This window comes from Chiloscyllium punctatum, chromosome 17 (genome assembly GCF_047496795.1).
Source record: "Chiloscyllium punctatum isolate Juve2018m chromosome 17, sChiPun1.3, whole genome shotgun sequence".
In the NCBI taxonomy this organism is placed as follows: Eukaryota; Metazoa; Chordata; class Chondrichthyes; order Orectolobiformes; family Hemiscylliidae; genus Chiloscyllium; species Chiloscyllium punctatum.
Genome location: NC_092755.1, coordinates 53,929,902 through 53,948,128, shown reverse-complemented (window position 1 = coordinate 53,948,128; position 18,227 = coordinate 53,929,902). Strand labels below are relative to the sequence as shown.

General features: G+C 42.3%; 1 protein-coding gene across 6 annotated transcripts in view; it reads right to left on the bottom strand.

Annotated features, from left to right (window-relative positions):
- The window catches only part of aifm3 (AIF family member 3), a 224,227-nt gene that overhangs the window by 50,710 nt on the left and 155,290 nt on the right, over positions 1–18,227 (bottom strand). For all 6 annotated transcript variants that reach the window (XM_072587160.1, XM_072587162.1, XM_072587159.1 and 3 more), the window contains 7 exons: positions 17,442–17,533; positions 13,441–13,571; positions 10,950–11,065; positions 9,053–9,124; positions 7,546–7,609; positions 6,811–6,887; positions 6,323–6,440 (listed from right to left, as the gene is read on the bottom strand). In XM_072587160.1, the coding sequence (XP_072443261.1) occupies positions 6,323–6,440; positions 6,811–6,887; positions 7,546–7,609; positions 9,053–9,124; positions 10,950–11,065; positions 13,441–13,571; positions 17,442–17,533 (670 nt within the window). The remainder of the gene's footprint in view (positions 1–6,322; positions 6,441–6,810; positions 6,888–7,545; positions 7,610–9,052; positions 9,125–10,949; positions 11,066–13,440; positions 13,572–17,441; positions 17,534–18,227) is intronic.

The window sequence follows — 18,227 nt, the reverse complement described above, 5'->3', positions numbered from 1 at the left end:
TCTTGAACATACTCAATGACTGAACCCACACAATCAACTGGATTGGAGAATTCCAAAGATTCACCACGTACTGAGTGAAGAAACCCCTCCTCATCTCAGTCCTCAATAGCCAATCCTTTATTCTGAAGCCATGTCTCCTGGTTCCAGATACATCCAACGAGGTGATAACATTTTTTCTGCATCCACCCCATTGATCATTGCAAGGTTATCTCTCATTTTTCAAAATTCCAGAAATTGTAGGAATTAGTTTGGTGAACTTTCACTGCACTCCCGCCATGGATAAGGAAACCAAAACTGCCCACAATGCTCCTCTTCATAACTTACTACCCTACCTCTCTTTATATCTTCAGCAAACTTTGAATCTTACCTTTGGTCCCTTATCTAAATCATCCATATAAATTGTAAACAGTTGAGGATCCAGCACCGACTCCATGGTACATAATTCGCTACATCTTGCCAATCTGAAAATGATCCATTTACAACCACTTCCAGCTAATCTTCAATCCAATCCATTGGAACCCTCTACATTCACATTCACACTCGTCTGTTGGTAAAGAAATTTCTCTTGAATTTCCTATTGAACATATGAGTAGCTTGGAAGTAGTGAAGACTGCAGATGATGGAAAGTCAGAGCCAATAAAGTGTGGAGCAGGAAAAAGCGCAGCAGGTCAAGCAGATTCAGAGGAGCAGGGGAATCGATGTTTCAGTTCGGGACCTTTCTTCATGTCTGAGTAGCTACCTTAGATTTATGGCTTTTAGAAAATGCTGCTTCTACTTTATATCTATCCTATCAAACCGCCTCATTTTCTTAAATAGCTGTTAGATCACCCACTAAGCCACCTTCACGAGAGAACAGAGCCCCAACTAAATCTTTCATGCTATTTACAACCTCTCAGTTTTGCCATCATCATTATGAACCGACTTACATTTACACCAACATCTTGCAGGCCTTTTTTAAAATTTGGAAACTGGAACTGATCATAGTTTGCAGTTGTCAGCTGTAAGTATAATAGCAGTTTAGCATGATTTCATGTTTTTCAAACATACCTAGAAATTAACCCCAGTTCTTGGTTTTCTTGGTTATTGATTTATTACTTTCTACTACTTATTTTCATTTTTTTTACATTTAGATAATTTGTATTCCTAGATCCCATTCGGACTGTTATTATCCAACAATATGTTGTCTCTTTTTTCTTCCTACAAAAATGCACCTTCTCGTGTATATTCTCTTCCATTCTATGAGTTCCATGGTCAAAATCTTGTCCTTGGTTCATTGTCGGTTGATGGTTCATTCTGAGGAAGTTTCTTTGGCAGCTTCTTAATCAGTGGTGGTTTGTCATTGCCTTTCATTCGCAGGGTCAGGGTGACTATGTCAGCTGGAATGGGAATTGAATCTGCACTTTGGCAGGTTCTTTCTGGACCACAAGCTCGCTGTCTAAGCTCCCTCTCTCGTGTATGCATACAGACATGAATGTGTCAATTAACACTCATTCTGTAAATTTATTAATGTATTCAGGTACCTTGTTAAAAATTACACAACACCAGGTCATAGTCCAACAGGTTTATTTGGAAACACTAGCTTTCATAAACACTAGCACTGCTCCTTCATCAGGTGGTCGTGGAGTATAAGATCGTAAGACACAGAATTTATAGCAAAAGTTTGCAGTGAGATGCAACTGAAATTATATATTGAAAAAGATCTGGATTGTTTATTAAGTCTCTCCTCTTTTAGAATGACCATGTTGGTTTCAGTTCTTTCATATATAAATTCCAAAACTTTTTTAACTTACATTCTCAAGTGAACTTTAACAATAGGTGCCATGTCAGCTCAGATAATGCATTGAAGGTGGCAGGTGCCCTGTGTGAGGCTGTCTGTACCCCAATGTTCAGACTGATTCTATTTCTAAAAAGGGATTTTTGCCATTCTGTGGTCATTGTTTGTGAGTTTAGTTTGTGTTTCTGCTCAATGCCCCTGCTCATCAACACATGCTTGTAGAAGCAGCTGATGGTTGGTATGGAGAGCTGAGAACAGTCCTCACTTCTCTGGTGGCTCTAAGGGGCAGCTTTTCGAGTTCGCTTTATTATTCGATCATGACAGATCTAATTATAGGTTAACTGGATTTTCCTGCCTGTACCCTCGACTCCCCTGTCAATGCAGTCAATCAATCTTGGTTTTTTTTACATCAAGTTTCCTGTACTTTCAGTCTCGATTTTCAGGTCAATTGCCTTCATCTCTCCTCAATTACGTTTGACAGATCCAGTCTGCCTGGGTTGACCCCTCCAGGAGATTATGTGACCTTTGCAAGTTGGAGCAGTTTTGCTTTCTTACAGAAGTAAGAGAATGTTTTTTTTAACATCAGAGAGACAGCTGTATGAAATCTTTGGTTGACACTAGGGTCAGCTCAAATCATAAGAATTTAAATGACATTCAGTCTTGTTGAATCTAAATTTGAACTAGTTCTGACCTGAGCTGTATACTTTTGGCCCAATTCTTTTATGGGTTTCAAAGAGACATCTGTCCCTTTACTATTGTGTAACTTGGCACTAAAAAGGCTATTATCTCATTTACTCTCCATTTATGCTTTTGCCCCACAAAGCTACATACTCAGCCCCTATTAGACTCCCTATACACTCATGACTGTGTGGCCAAATTCAGCTCTAAGTCCACTTACAACTTTGCTGTTGACACCACAGTAATGGGTCGGATCTCAAACAATGGCAAGACAAAGTACAGGAAGGAGGTAGACATCTTAGTGGTGGCATGGTGTAAAGACAATCATCTCTCCCACAGTGTCAGCAAAATGAAGGGGCTAGTCATTGACTTCAGGAAGCAAAGAAGAGGGCACAGCCTGTCTGCATGAATGGTGCTGAGTTGGACATGGTCGAGTGCTTGAAGTTCATTGAAGTAAATATCACCAATGATCTATCCTGGTTCTTCCATGTTGATGCTACAGTCAAGAAAGCACATCAATGCCTCTACTTCCTCAGAAGGCTAAGGAAATTTGGCATGTCGACAATGACTCTTATCAATTTCTACAGATGTACCGTAGAAAGCATTCTATCTAGGTGCATCACAGTTTGGTATGGCAACTGCTGTGCCCAAGGCAGCAAGAATTTACAGAGGGTTGTGAACACAGCCCAGTCCATCATGAAAACCAACCAACCTTCCATTGACTCAGTCTACACTCCTGCTGCCTCAGGAAAGCAGACACACATCCAAAGACCCCTCCCATCCTGGTTATACTCTCTTCCATCCTCTTCCATTGGGCAGAAGATACAGAAATTTAAAAACATGTGCCAATGGATTTAAAAATAGCTCCCCCCCCCCCAAGCCCTTGCCGTTGTCAGACTTACGAATGGTCCTTTCATAATTAGATTTGATCTTTCTCTGCACCTTCTCTGTAGCTGTAACACTATATTCTGTATTCTGTTGTATTACCCTGTTGTACTTCTTTAACATCTGACTTGTCTGGTTAGCACGCAAAACAATACCTTTCACTGTATCTCAGTACATGTGGCAATAATAAGTCAAATCAAATTAAATCAAATCATTTGGACAGGGTGCACTCCTTGTGAAATATTAGCCAATCTAAGAATGTCTTCCCTTGATGACTCCCTCTGCAATTTTATCCAGCACAGAACCAGTCTTACAGACAAGGAAGATTTTGGATCTCTGCTTTGTGATTGTTGACAACTTTCCCATCCTGCCCAGCCTAACATCATGTGAACTTGTAGCTGCAAAAGCCAGACATTTACAGATTATGAGTAATTAGCAGCAGAATTTCATTTAAAGCAAGGCCACTGGGTACATAATCAAAGTAGGAATGCATGTTCTTTTGAACGCAGTGTTTGAATCGCCCACCTTACCAATCAGTTTGCAATTCCACGGTGACCACAGTATATAATTGCTTACGGTTATCAACCTGCTAACGTTAGTCTTTAATAAATAGTCTTTGCATGAAACATCATTATTTAGACGACAGCCTTTGCACATTATTCAGATGCTTATAAATATTTTACTATTGCTTTTTATATTATTTAATAATTACATTTTCTCGTCCAACTTTGTTTTTTCAATTACTTCTTGACCTCTTTTCTAACCTATTCATATTGCCTATTTATCATCCTCCTTTATTGTCTGTATTTATTGTGTGCCGTCTTCTTCAGTTTCAATTTTGTCCTTATCTCCCTTATTCATTCATGGGTTTCAGTGCTGAAGTGTTTGTTTTAATGTTTTTTTAAAGCCAAGTACAATTCTCCCAAACTCTATTAATCACTGTTTTCAAATTTCCCAATTTTCTCTGTTAACATCCTTCTCCAATTTTTCTTTCAAAGTTCCCACCTCATCTGTTCAAAATCAGCTTTATTTCCAATCTATTACATTAGTCTTTGTCTTCTATCTTTCCCAATTCTTATTTGAAATGAATGCTATTGCAAAGATATCACCCTCTCGTTCCTTCCCTTATCTTTTCTGGTTCATTTCCCCTTACCAAATCCAAAATGAATCATCCTTATCAGTGTTTGCAATCAATCTTTCTTTCTCCGTAACTGAGGATGCTAGCCCGTCATACATACGGACATATCAAACAGGAACAAAAAACAGACTATTCAGCTCCTTGAGTTTGTTTCACCACTCAGCAAGATCATGGCTAATCTGGCTGTGTTTTAAATTTGATATTCCTATTGAGCCCCAATAACCCCTGATTCCCATGTCTCACAAGAATCTATCCACCTCTGCCTTAAAAATATTTAATGACCCTGTCTTCTGAGGCAAAGAGTTCCAAAGTCACACAACCTTCTGAGAGAAATTCTCCTCATTCTCTGTCTTGAAGGAGAGAATCCTAATTTTAAAAAATGCCCCCTAATCCTGGACAGAGCCACCGGAGGAAGCATCTTTTCTGTGGCGACCTTACCAAGACCACTCAGGATCTTAAACACTTCAGTTAAGTTCTTCCATCATTGAATAACAACAGCAATGTCCATTCTTTCCTGCACTTCTGTCCTCACCTCTTCCAGTGCCTCCCAAAAGCCACCGTAATGTTTTCTTTATTCTTAATTTCCACACCACCAACCTCTACATTCAATGGATCCTCCTCTGGCATTTCTGCCACCCCCAGAATGATGTGGTCACCAAGTTTACCTCTCCCTACCCCCCAGCACTTTCACCTTTTACCCCTGTGACTATTACCCCTGTGATGCATAGCTTCATTTCACCATCATCCACAACATGCCCTCTCTCCTACCCATGGCACCTTCCCATGCAGATGTAACACTTGCCCCTTTATACTCCCCCACCTTTCCCACTGTGCAAACATTCCTTCCAGGTGCCATGGTGATTTACATTGCTTTCAATGTAGTATATTTAACGCCCCGCTGATGACAATATCTCCTTGATATAGGGAAGTTCAAATGATGATTGGGTGATAGCTTTGCACAGCACCCCCATTCAATTCACAAATGCGTCACCAATCTTCCAGTTACTTGTCATTTTACTAATGGTGATCTTCCCTGTTCAGAGTGTGGTCCAGGTGTAATCAAGTGCCCCACTGTAATATATTGCTTATTAACATTGACAGGAACCAAAGCAGAGGGAATGAATGAAATGAAAATATAATTAGCTCTATAATGGCTAATCTACTTCTCTAGATTAGTGGCAGGCAGAAAAATTATCCCCTCTCCTCATTGCCATCTTATTCACTCCATTCTCAAGCTCCATGTTTTACTGGCCCAGAAATTCTGGACAGTTTCTCCTCAATATATTATGAGTGATGTTCCTTTAAGAAACTCATCATACAGATAAGCCTGGATGTCATCACATGACCAAAGTCACTCTGCATTGTAGCACCCAAAGGATGTTCTTCTTTATTCTCTGTCCTAGTTGAACTGTAAATAAACCCATTAGAAATCTTCAAGTCCATGGAATTCGTGTACCTCATTCATGCTGCATTTAGATAGCACAAGCAAATATTTTCTTCCTCATCTCCCACTCCAATCTTGACTGGACATCAGCAGGATTCCCAAAAACCTGCTGACCTTCCATCATGATTATAGCAGGAAGAATCCTTGCAGAATTCTCAGCCATCCCCTTGCATCTTTTCATCATGGGAATGTCATAAGGATAGCAAAATAATAATTCTGTGTAGGATCTTCATTCACACAGTCTGTGAATGGTGTTGTTAACCATTTCTATAACTCCTCTGGTTAGTGACTGAATATGAAGCTCCATGCTGATGGATGTGGACAGGTAGCACCCACAGCACTAGGATGCAGAAAGGTCTCACTGCCCTCTTGCCCAACTGTGCCATTGGGGAGTGTCACTTACCGTGCATATGCGCCATCTGCCAGTGACCCACGTTCACCTTCTTATTGTTGCGAAAGGCCAGTGGGAAAGTAACAACATCACCAGCGGCAAAGACCCCAGGTACATTCGTTTGCATGAGCTGCAGGCACAAGAGAAGGGGAAAGCTTGTCAGCTTTCTTTCCAGTTTCCTATAGCATGATGCTAAGCTGTAAACAAGTCATTTTAATGAATTATTAGGAGGTGTGTGTTATCAGCAAAGCTGACTTTTTATCCCTTCCCTAGTCACCTGGAAAAGGTAGTGAGGCTTTGTCCTTAATAGAACTAGTTGATTTTATATTTTTTTGTTATTTTATGGGATGTGGATGTGCCTGACTGGACCAGTATTTATGACTCATCCCTGATTACCCTGGTGATGAAGAGTTGCCTTTTCCAGCCACTGCAATCCTTGGGGTGTAAGGGTGCAAATGTGTAACAAAACTCAAGCCACGTCTTTGTTGTATGCACATTACCTTGTTGACAGGAAGAAAGCCTTTCGAATCCATGTTGACGCCACTCTGTTTTAGGAATGATGTAGCTGGAACTACGCCTACAGGAGAAGATTAAGAAGCGTGATGCATGGGCTGAGATGATGCAGTAATGTACATGGCAAGTGCCCACACCCCAAAGTAGGGAATTTAATTAACCTTGTTTCAAATGACTGGCCAATAGCTGGGTTTTAGAGACCCAAAGAGAAAATCACTTTAATCACTAAGAAGTACTTTACACCAGTATATGTCAGATTGTGCAGTCTGTTCACTGTCTCGTCATCATAATATGTCCTTTCACTGATTGTCTCCTTCAGTCAGCATGAGACTATCCCATCATTATTTCACTGGGGTCACTACAACCTAACAAAACCTGAATCAATGTTACATGGTGGGGTCAGTCACCCATTTTACCGTGATTGCAGGGAATGGAGAGGAAAATCTGAACCCATTAGTTTGTTACTAGATGGACTAAGTTAAAGTCAACCTCCCCAAGGTTCTAGATGGCGCATTCTCTCTCCTTATGTCCCAGGTATATCTCAGGGCATTCTCACCATGAAAGGGGGTGGTTTCTGAATATATTACACCAAGAATTGCACATAGCTCCTGGCACAGCCACAGGGGAGGAGTGAGCTCATTGTCCTCACCCTGGACCAAGGCTAAACAGAGCATCTAAGCTGTTTAATTAGAAGCCCCTGTAATTCTAGGAAACACACTTACCAATTCCCACTATGCAAACATCTGCTCTTAGGATCTTCCCACTTTTCAGAACAACTTCTTTCACCTTTATTGAGATAAAACAGGAAGTGTCAGCAGTTAGACGTTTCATAATTGCAAACCACTCCAGGGAAAGGTTTGTGTTTTGGGGAATGTCAGATCTGTTTTTTTTCCCTCCATACCCAGTGTCATCGACAAACACCACCCTTGCCCACCCCCCACTCAGTGAAGACAGAATGGAGTGTGAGACTAATCTGTTCTCAGATCTCTGGTATTGAGCTGCTCTATAACCAGTGCTTCTTTATTCATGAGCCTATAGATGGTGTCTCCCCCTGTGCTGATCCAGCCGCACTGAGTGCCAGTTCACACTCATTCATTTGTCATGTTGTGCCTTCCCTCAGATGCCAGTCACACCGGGAACATCCCATTGTCTTCAGACTTAAACCTAATATCTCATACGGGCGTCTGACTTACAACTACTGCCAACCTTCCCATTGCTACCCTGGGATGCTGAGTGACATGATCACTGCCCCTGGTGAGTGTCAACTTACCTTCACCCCAAAGAACCACTGAGTTATAGTCATAGAGTCATACAGTAGGAAAATAGGCCATTCGGTCCAACCAATCCATGTTGACCATAATCTCAAACTAAACTAGTCCCACCTGCCTGCTCCTGCAAATTCCTCCAAACCTTTCCTATTCATGAACTTATCCAAATGTCTTTTAAACATTTCAAGTGTACCTGCATCCGTCACTTCCTCTGGCAGTTCATTTCACACACGAACCATTCTCTGTGTAAAACAGTTGCTCCTCTGATCTTAAAAAATACCCACTGGTTTTGAACTCCCCCACCCTTGGGAAAAGACCCTTATCATTCTCCTTATCCACAGCCTTTTGTAAACAACAATAAGGTGACCCCTCAATCTCCTATGCTCCAGTGAAAAGAAAGTCCTAGCCTTTTGTCTTTTTTTCATCACAAACCCTCCATTCCCAGCAACATCCAGGTAAATCTTTTCTGAACCGGCTCCAGTTTAATAATATCCTTCCTACTGTAGGATGACCAGAACTGCGCACAGTATTCCAGAAGAGGTCTCACCAACGTCCTGGAAAGCCTCAACATGACATCCCAACTCCTACACTCAAAGGTCTGAGCGACGAAGGCAGGTGTGTCCAAATACCTTCTTAACCACCCTGTGAGGCAATTTTATTGAATGATGTAGCGGAGCCCTTAGATGTCTCTGTGCTTTATTGCTCTGTGAATCAGCTGTCTCTCACCCAACAACCTGAGCGACACATCCACCAGAAAACATTGCAAACAGAGGCAATGCTAATTACAATAATGGACAGCTAACAATCAGGGGACAAAGCAGAGTTGGATGACCAACTAGGATCATATTGAATGGAGAAGCAGGCTCCAAGGGTTGAATGGCCTCCTCCTGCTCCTGTTTTCTACGTTGCTCTGTTAAAGGGGACCATTCTACAGCAACATCTTAATGCAACGTTTCAGTACCTTTCCATCCTGCCCCCGCAGCTCTGAGACCTCGTTCTGCAGGTAGAACTTCACACGATTGGTCTCAAACATCTGCATCAGAGAAAACAAATGCAGCCAGTGAGTAGAATCAATACGTGAGTAACATCATTGCTCATAGCTTGAAGGTCCAGATCAGTCACCCTCACGGAGGATCATGGGAGCTAACTGCTTACTTTATTCATTTGCAGGATAACTCTAGAACATGCTCTTTGGGAAATGACTTCGAACCTCACCTAGAGTGATCTGGAATAGCACGACCGGTGCCTTTTGAATTAATTTTAATAGTAGAGTTGGCAACATAGCTGTGCATGTTAAGCGTTACTCCCTTCACATTTCTGTCAAATGTTTTTAAGGCTTAAAGAGAAAACAACTTGTACAGAAACAACAATTTTCCTGACCTTCCAAAATGCTTTTCAGCCATTCAAATACTCCTGACATGTAATTACTGTTGTAACATGGTAATCATGGGAGCCAATCTGTGCACAGCAAGATCTCACCAATAGCAGCAATGTGAAACCTACACAACCATTGATTTTAGCCATGCTGTTTACGCAGTCACAAGGGGCATAGAAGAGCCAAAGTCGTTTCCCCAGGGTAGGGGAGTCCAAACCTAGAGGGCATAGGTGTAGGATGAGAGGGAAAAGGTTTCAAAGGGACCTAAGGGGCAGCTTTTTCATGCAGAGGGTGGTGCATGGATGGTATGAACCAGAGGAGGTGGAGGCTGGTACAATTACAACATTTAAACAACATTTGGATGGGTACATGGATATGAGAGGTTTGGAGGGATATTGCCCAAATGTAGGCAAATGGGATTAGTTCAGTTTCAGAAAAGTGGTCAATATGGACAAATTGGGTCGAAGGGCCTGTTTCTGTGCTGTATGACTCTATAAGAGGCAGAAAAAAAAAATGTCTTAATGTTCACCTGAGAGGGCTGCAGGGCCCCAATTGTAGATCCTGTCTGAAAGATGGTACCTCTGAGAATAGTGTTCCCTCAACATTGCACAGAAGTGCTGGTTATTAAGAGTGGGTCACAATTTCATTTTTGTTTATTCACTGGATTTGGCTGTCACTGGCTAGGTGGGCAATTATTGTCAATCCATAATTGAGAAGCTGGTGGTGAATGAGGATTTTTACCCAGTGACAGTACAGGAACAGTAATGTACCGTATATACTCAAGTGATAGTTGATCTCATGTAAAAGTCGACCTCCTATTTTTGGCCAAATAATCTGGAATTTTCCATATATCTCGGGTAAAAGTCAACCCTAGTTCTTCACAGATAACAGATCAATGCTGGTGAGTCAGTGTGCCAGCCGTCATGTCCCATTCCAGTCTTCCAGTTGTTCTGCTCCATTCCCAGTCTTCCAGTCCTGCTCTGGGTTTTCAGAATTACCATAATTTTTTTTTTCTTCATTCGCTCATAGATCAATTGGGCTACTTTTAATGATACGGCATGAATTTCAGCCCTCAAAAGTAGTATCCATGTAATAGTCAACCCCATAAATTTAACCTGAAAAAGTAGTGAAAAATAATCAACTATTACTCAAGTATTTATGGTAGTTCTAGATCATGACAGTGAGCGGCCTGTAGGGGAACTGGCAGGTAAGGGTATCCCCATGTATCCGCCAATCTCACTCTTACCATTGAATCATGCCTCCACCATTGACAGCCTTGTAAATCAATTAAGGCACAAACAAATTAACTGGGAATCATTTCATTAGCAAAACCAATCAAACTCTGTCCTTCAAGGTACCTTTCACTGCTGAGCATCTTGTCTGGTTCAGTCTACATGAAAATCTCTTTCTACAAGCAAGCTTCACCTGTGCCTTCAATGTGTGCTCATTGCTAATTATTTCTCCTTTGCCTTCTCTTGCTTACCTTCATGATTGATCGTCCAACCTTCTCTCCCAGCACCTTCCTGAAAGGAATGTTTTCGATCCCCACGACGGACACTGAGTGGGCTTTATCAGTGAGGTAGGCTGCTACTTCCATCCCTGAGGAGAACAAATCATTCTGTATTGCAATCTCCACTCTTGTCCTCAGATATAAAGTTTAACTTCCCTTGTACTTTACCAAAGCTGAATTCTTATTGAGTTTCTTTTTGAATTAACCAGGTTTGAGATGTTCCCTTGCCTTTGATTAATGTGACTTCACAACGTGTGCGGCAGACTGAATCAAGCCAGCATCGTCGCGATGGAGGTCTTCACATTGCTGTCTGTGAAGATGCACTGAGGACCAGGTTTGGGTGGCTGCTAGACCACAGTATGAACTGAACATGCTTTTCAGCATTAGTTGGCAATGGCACTCAGAGAGGTGGCAGATATGGTTTGAATAGGGTATGTGAACAGGTACCAAAATCATTATAGCACAGAATGAGGCCATTTGGTACATCACGCCTGTGCTAGCTCGGTCGGTCTCATTTTCCTGCTCTATCCCTATAGTCCAGCAAGCTTATTGCCTCAAGTACTTTCCATTCCCTTTCAAAATTGTTGTCTGCCCCTAACTTCCGCATCCCCTGTTGACAATGAATCCAGAGCGTTACCACTCGCTGAATGATACATTCTTCCTCATGTGTCACAGAGTCACTGTTTGTACTTTTCTTCAATCTCTCTGACTGTTCACTGCTTGCCACGTGGTTTCTGCATGTCAGGACAACAAACACAGACTGGGTGACCATTGGCAGAACACCTCAATTCAGTCTGCAAGCGTAAACCTGGTTGCTTGACATTTGAATTGAGCAGCTTGCTCTCACACTCACATCTCTGTGCTTAGTCTGCCGCAACATTCCAGTGAGGATCAACACAAGCTTGAGGAACAGGACCCCATCCCCTAATTGGCCACTTTACAGACTTGTGTCGAGAGTGCGGTGCTGGAAAGACACAGCAGGTCAGGCAGCATCTGAGGAGCAGCAGAATTGACGTCTCAGAGTTGACAAAACATTGATTCTCCTGCCCCTCAGATGCTGCCTGACCTGCTGTGTCTTTCCAGCACCAAACTCTCAACTCTGATCTTCAGCATGTGCAATCCTCACTTTCTCCTAGACTCAACATTGAGTTTGTTATGAACCAGACCAGAAGTAACTGAACAGAATAATAGATGCAGTACCTATTACTAATTAACTGTTCCATAAACACACCCGTCTGGTGAAAAAGAATATTCAGACACAGATTCTTACATGCAGTTCTCCAACCCAGGAGGGAGACACATCAAGAGTAAATTCAGTGAGAGTAGCAGCCAGGAGACATTCACTGAAGGTTCCAACTCTTTTGAGAGCCCAATAAGTTTTGCTTAAAGCTAAAACCTAAAAACCCAGGAATCCTGATCTATGAGAGTTGGCCACACCCATTCAGGCTGTTTCTTTAAAAAAAAGGTCTCCCAAGCTGTTTACTGTAGTTGTTCTGGTAGACTGCTCGCTGCCTCTGCCTTACAACTTCTCTTCAAAAAAACACCAGGAGGAAATAACTTCTTGGTCACAATATTGTGATTGACACAAGCTCAACAATTTCAGATCAAACCAGCCCCCATTTTGATTCTGTTTTCTGGACACATGTTGGCCTGAATCTTGTTCTTCATGTTTGTAGCATTCAGACTGAGCTGTTTGTGGTTCTGCTATTCACAGTGAATCTGAACAAATGCCTTGTTTCTTTCATGATCACTCTCTTTGCCTTTTTCTTTCACGGTTTGTTTGGTATTTAATCTCTCCCACCCTCCACCGTAACCCTGAGCTTCCCCTTTTCGTCTTCTCCATCACCATCCTTTCACACAAACATATGGATTAGGAGCAAAAGTAGGCCATTCTGCCCTTCAATCCTGTTCCAATGTTCAATAAGATCATGACTGTTTGTGTTTTAAATTCCACAATGTAAACCCCATCACATTTCTACCACCTTCAGTTCTGATGAATCATCATCATCTTTAACTTGAAACATTAGCTCTTTCTCTCTCCACAGACCTGCTGAGTATTTCTAGCACTTGCTGTTTTTATTTCACTGTGTTGTACTTAAACTGGAAGTGACAGATGGTATTGTGGGTAAGCTGGGAGGTGCATTTGAAGTTTGATTTGTGTGTTGCTTTTCTGAGCTAAAGTGCTGAATACCACTCTGCTTCAGACAGTGGCACTACTGAGCACGGTGATAACTGAGGTTTTTTTTTAACACAGTGAATCTATCATATCATTGCCATTTATAGCAACTCTAACAGTTAGTGTCAGAAGTGAAAGTTGTATATTCTAACTTTGCAAGTCCTGAATTTGAAACTGAAATTCCAATAAGCAGCAGTTTTAAATCGTGGACTGAAATACTCTCTGGGAAATATTGTAATAATTTTGTTCCTGACTGACTGGATGGCAGGATTATTCAAAAAGCCGTACCAATGAAGGAAGCTCCCACTATAACAGCGTTCCTGTCGTTGGCCAGTTTTGCGATGCAGTTTGCCTCCTCAGGTGTCCTGAGCTGGTATACGTTCTCCAAGTCTGCCCCTTGGCACTGAAGTGGTTTAGGTCTGAAACATAAAGAATGAGGCTGTGACTCTGGGGATGAGGCCTCCATGTTGCGAGAGAAGAGCAGGAAGGCAGGATTAAGCTGGGCAGATCTTTGCCAACTGGAATAGACAGGAGGGGCTGAATGGCCTCCTCTATTATCATGAAGTTTCTCTGATTTCTGTGGTGTCTTATGATGTTTCTGCATGGCCTCCCACTCTGTCTCCTCCATTCAAAGACACAAAGTCACACAGAAATCACACAGGGCAGACTATCCTCCCCCTTCGCAGATTCATCCTTGAGAATAAGGCAAAGATCAACCCATGTATCTCTCGTCCAACATCGGACAGCAGATTGTTGTTTTAAAAGTCGTTGGTTAGGCCTCAGCTCAAGATGATGTGTAGTTCCATTCGCCACAATGTAGGCCAATCGTGATCTTTAGAAGAATATGGTGGAAATTAACAATAAAAATACCAAGGATGAGGAACCCAACAATGTGCAGATGCTGGAGAAGCTGATGGTGTTGGTGAGATATAGTCAAGGCAACAAGCTGAAAGAGTAAATGAGGAGAACTGCTGTCCATTTGCATTTGAATTGGAAACTAGATTTGAGACTAAAGTTAATAAAACAAACAGGGTACAAGAAAATATTTTTTTTGAGCAGCTTGTCTTTACGATGGAAGTAAACTCAATAACATTCAAAGCAGAATTGGATAAATATTTGACAAGAAAACATTGCTGGGCCTTGGGGAAAGCACAAAAGGTAACTGATTGGCTAGGTCTAAGCATTGACAAGGACATAATGGGCCAAATGGCTTCCTTTGATGCTGTAAGACTCTTCTGGGGAGGGAGGGGAAGTACATTAACCTCCAGAGCAGGGAGTTGGGTCAAGTTGCAGTAAATAATTTTCAACCTTTGAATCATGAACCCAAGCTTCCAGTCATTTCCAATATTAATGCTGACAGGACAAGGATGGACAAAGAACTCACTGGCAGGAAGCAAATCAGTCCCTGAAACCTTCGTATGAGGCAGTGTGTCTTCAATTAATCAAAGTCTCTATTCATAAACACACCTGGACCAGGTTTCTCAAGCTTGGAAAAACCAGGAGATGAGAAAGTGCTGATCAGAGATCTCCCTGAGCTGCGTGGATGCATGCTCACATAACAGTCCAAATCGTATGAGGAAAGGCTGAGGCACTTGGGGCTGTTTTCATTGGAGAAAAGAAGGTTTAGGGGTGACTTAATAGAGGTGTACAAGATGATTAGGGGTTTAGATAGGGTTGACCGTGAGAACCTTTTTCCACGTATGGAGTCAGCTATTATGAGGGGGCATAGCTTTAAATTAAGGGGTGGTAGGTATAGGACAGATGTTAGGGGTAGGTTCTTTACTCAGCGAGTCGTGAGTTCATGGAATGCCCTGCCAGTAGCAGTGGTGGACTCTCCCTCTTTATGGGCATTTAAACGGGCATTGGATAGACATATGGAGGATAGTGGGCTAGTGTAGGTTAGGTGGGCTTGGATCAGTGCAACATCGAGGGCCAAAGGGCCTGTACTGCGCTGTATTCTTCCATGTTCTATGTAACATTATGGTAACAACCAAGTCTCAGAGCAGAGGCAGTTCCTTTCAGATTTGCACAAATGTGGCTGCTCAACATGCTTAGAAAGACTACATGGTGCAACATAAAGTTACCCAATCCAAATTGAAATAAAAAGGACATTGGCCCTGATCCATAACGCTATGATTTTTACAGCACTGCTTGTGGGCCAGGAGGACCAGGAGTGTTTACCACAAGCTCCGATGTAACTCCAAACCCTGCAATTGGACAATCATTGCCAACTTTGTCAACCCCTCCCCCACATCTGAACCACACTCTGTGATCACTGATCTCCCCAAGCTTCTCCGTCACCATCCATCCCAATCAGTTCGCTCTCTCCTCTCACAATCACAAAGCCATCCCTCCAATCACACTCTGCCACAACCTCCCCACAATCTCTACCACCTCCTCCTGGCCTTAAGCAAGTCTCCCCTGACTGGTAGGTTGCACTTTAGACTGACTTTCAGTTAGGGAATCTGGGCAAAAGGAATGAAGTGTGGACGTCAAACCTTGCATCTTTCAGTAACACGGTACCTCTGATTCCTGACAAACCCTTTCCACATCACTGACCCAATAAATTGAGGTGGTAGTGTAATATTTGTATGAATAAACAGAGGGGACAGTAATTTTGAAAGCAGACATTAGTGATTGGAGTCTGCAGTTGGTGTAAGGCTTGGTGTGGATGTACACTGTCTGTGATATCACTATCCCAACTCCCCACCAGCTCTGAGCAGCCAATCAAACATCACACTGATCGAAGCAGAATCTTAATTCTCACTCCATTGTGCCTTGTGTAACTGCTGCCAAGCCCAGGCCATACAATGAGAAAGTTGTAGAGTTTGAGAAGTTAGGAGTGAAGTATATAATTGGCCAGTCATAGAGTCATCAAGATCCTTCAATCCATCCTGTCCATGATGATCAGTTATCCCAATTTGATCTAGTTCCATTTGCCAGCATTTAGCCCATATCCTTCTAAATTCTTCCCATTCATATACCCATCCAGGCACTTTTTAAATGTTGTAATTTTACCAGCCTCCACCACTTCCTCTGGTAGTTCATTCCATATACACACCACCCTTTCTGTGAAAAGTTTGCCCCTCACCTTAAACCTGTGCCCTCTAGTTTTAGACTCCTCCACCCTAGGAAAAAGATCTTGGCTATTCACCCTATCCATGTCCCTCATGATTTTAGAATCCTCTATAAGTTCACCCCTCAGCCTCCAATGCTCCAGGGAAAATAGCCCCAGCCTTTTCAGCCTCTCTCTATAAATCAAACTCTCCAGTCCTGGCAATATCCTTGTAAGTTTTTTCTGCATCATCTCATGTTTAACAACATCCTTCCTGTGGAAGGGTGATTAGAATTGTAAACAGGATTTTAAAAGTTGCCTCACTAATGTGCTGTACAGCGGAACATAACGTCCTATACTCAATGTTCTGACCAATGAAGGCAAACGTGCTAAACGCCACCTTCACCAAGCTGAGAGTCCACTTTCAAGGAGCTATGCACTTGTACCCCTTGCTCACCACAAGTTATATACCTCTGTACAAATCCAAATGAAAGAAAAAGTAAACTCCTCAGCACCCTTCCCTCTCCCCAGCACATGACCAAATGGATTTGTAGCATATTTACTGAAGGGGATGGAAAAGGAAGGCTGAAAATACATATGGATGGCGTGCACTGCCACATTGAAATTACCTATAAGGCTGTAAGACAGAGGAGCAGAAGTAGTCCATTAAGCCCATCGAGTCTGCTCGTCCATTCAGTGAGATCATGGTGATCTAGTAATCCTCAACGACATATTCCTGCCTTATCCCTCTAACCCTTGATCCCCTTACTGATTAAAAATGTGTCTATCTCAGCCTTGAATATACTTAATGACCCAGCCTCGACATATCATTCTACAGATAGGGAATTCCTCAAACCAAATTATAGGGTATTGTTTTTGGCAGCCATTCTGCACCATCAACATCCCCATAAACATCGAGTATCTAGTTCACCAATATTTCATGGTGTTGATTGAGAGAGCAGCAAGTTCATTGCCACCACCGGTTGATTTGAACCACTCCTCCAAGCAGCTTTACTCCAATGACACAGCAACCTAAGTTTGGATAATGGGGTCAAGGTCCTGGGGCAAGGCCCCATTTCCTGTCACAGAGTGTTTTCAGAACAGTCAAGCTATCATTGGTGTATCAAGGAACGCTAGCTTTGTGCTCCATCTCCTGCTTTCTTCACTACACCCGCCCCACTCCACCACATGAGGTAAACGGGAAAAGCAAAATGTCAAAAAACCATAAACTCACCTGCTCCCAGTTGCGATCAGCAATTTGTTATACTCCATTTTGAGTCCATCTTTAAAGTGAACTACCTTACTCTTCACATCCACTGAGTGAACCTGCAACAAAGGACAGCTGAAGGTCAGTTTGGCGTACACTGTTACAAAGGGAACTACAACGTTCCTTTACAGCAAGGATCGGTTCCATGGTTTCACACCTTCTCCTTATATGGGTGCCCCACATGAGGTTTAAGAGCAGCTCCATAGGTCCCAGCATTTCAACTTATTCATAAGCGAGAGTTGGAACAGGAACTGACTTGCTTGTGATGCTACTGCAGCCAAATAGTTTGCTGATTGTCATGGTTCAGAAGGAAGGAATGGCTATTCAGGTGTCTCTGGAGCTCCAGGCCAGCACCTCTGGGAAAGGGATGGCAAGGGATGGCTTATTAAGTGGATGGTACTTTGCAGGAGGGGTATACTAAGAGTGAGAGTTTGAATATTATTAGAAGTGGAGACATATTGACAAAGCTTTTCATCTATGATCTGCTTGTACTGCTCACAAAACAAAGCTTTTCACTTTACCTAGGTACAAGTGACAACATTAAATCAAATCAAATCTTGTACAAGATGCAAGAACACCAAATCAAATTGTCACTACAATTTATACTGCAGGAAATAAAGTTGCTGATTGATTATTGAGTAATCTCTGATTGGCCAGGGACTCGTCACGTAGGGAAAGCACCAAGCAAAGAACATCAGTTTAGCTCATACTATGGCTCATTTACATGTGCTCGAAGTGACGTGTATTCATTTG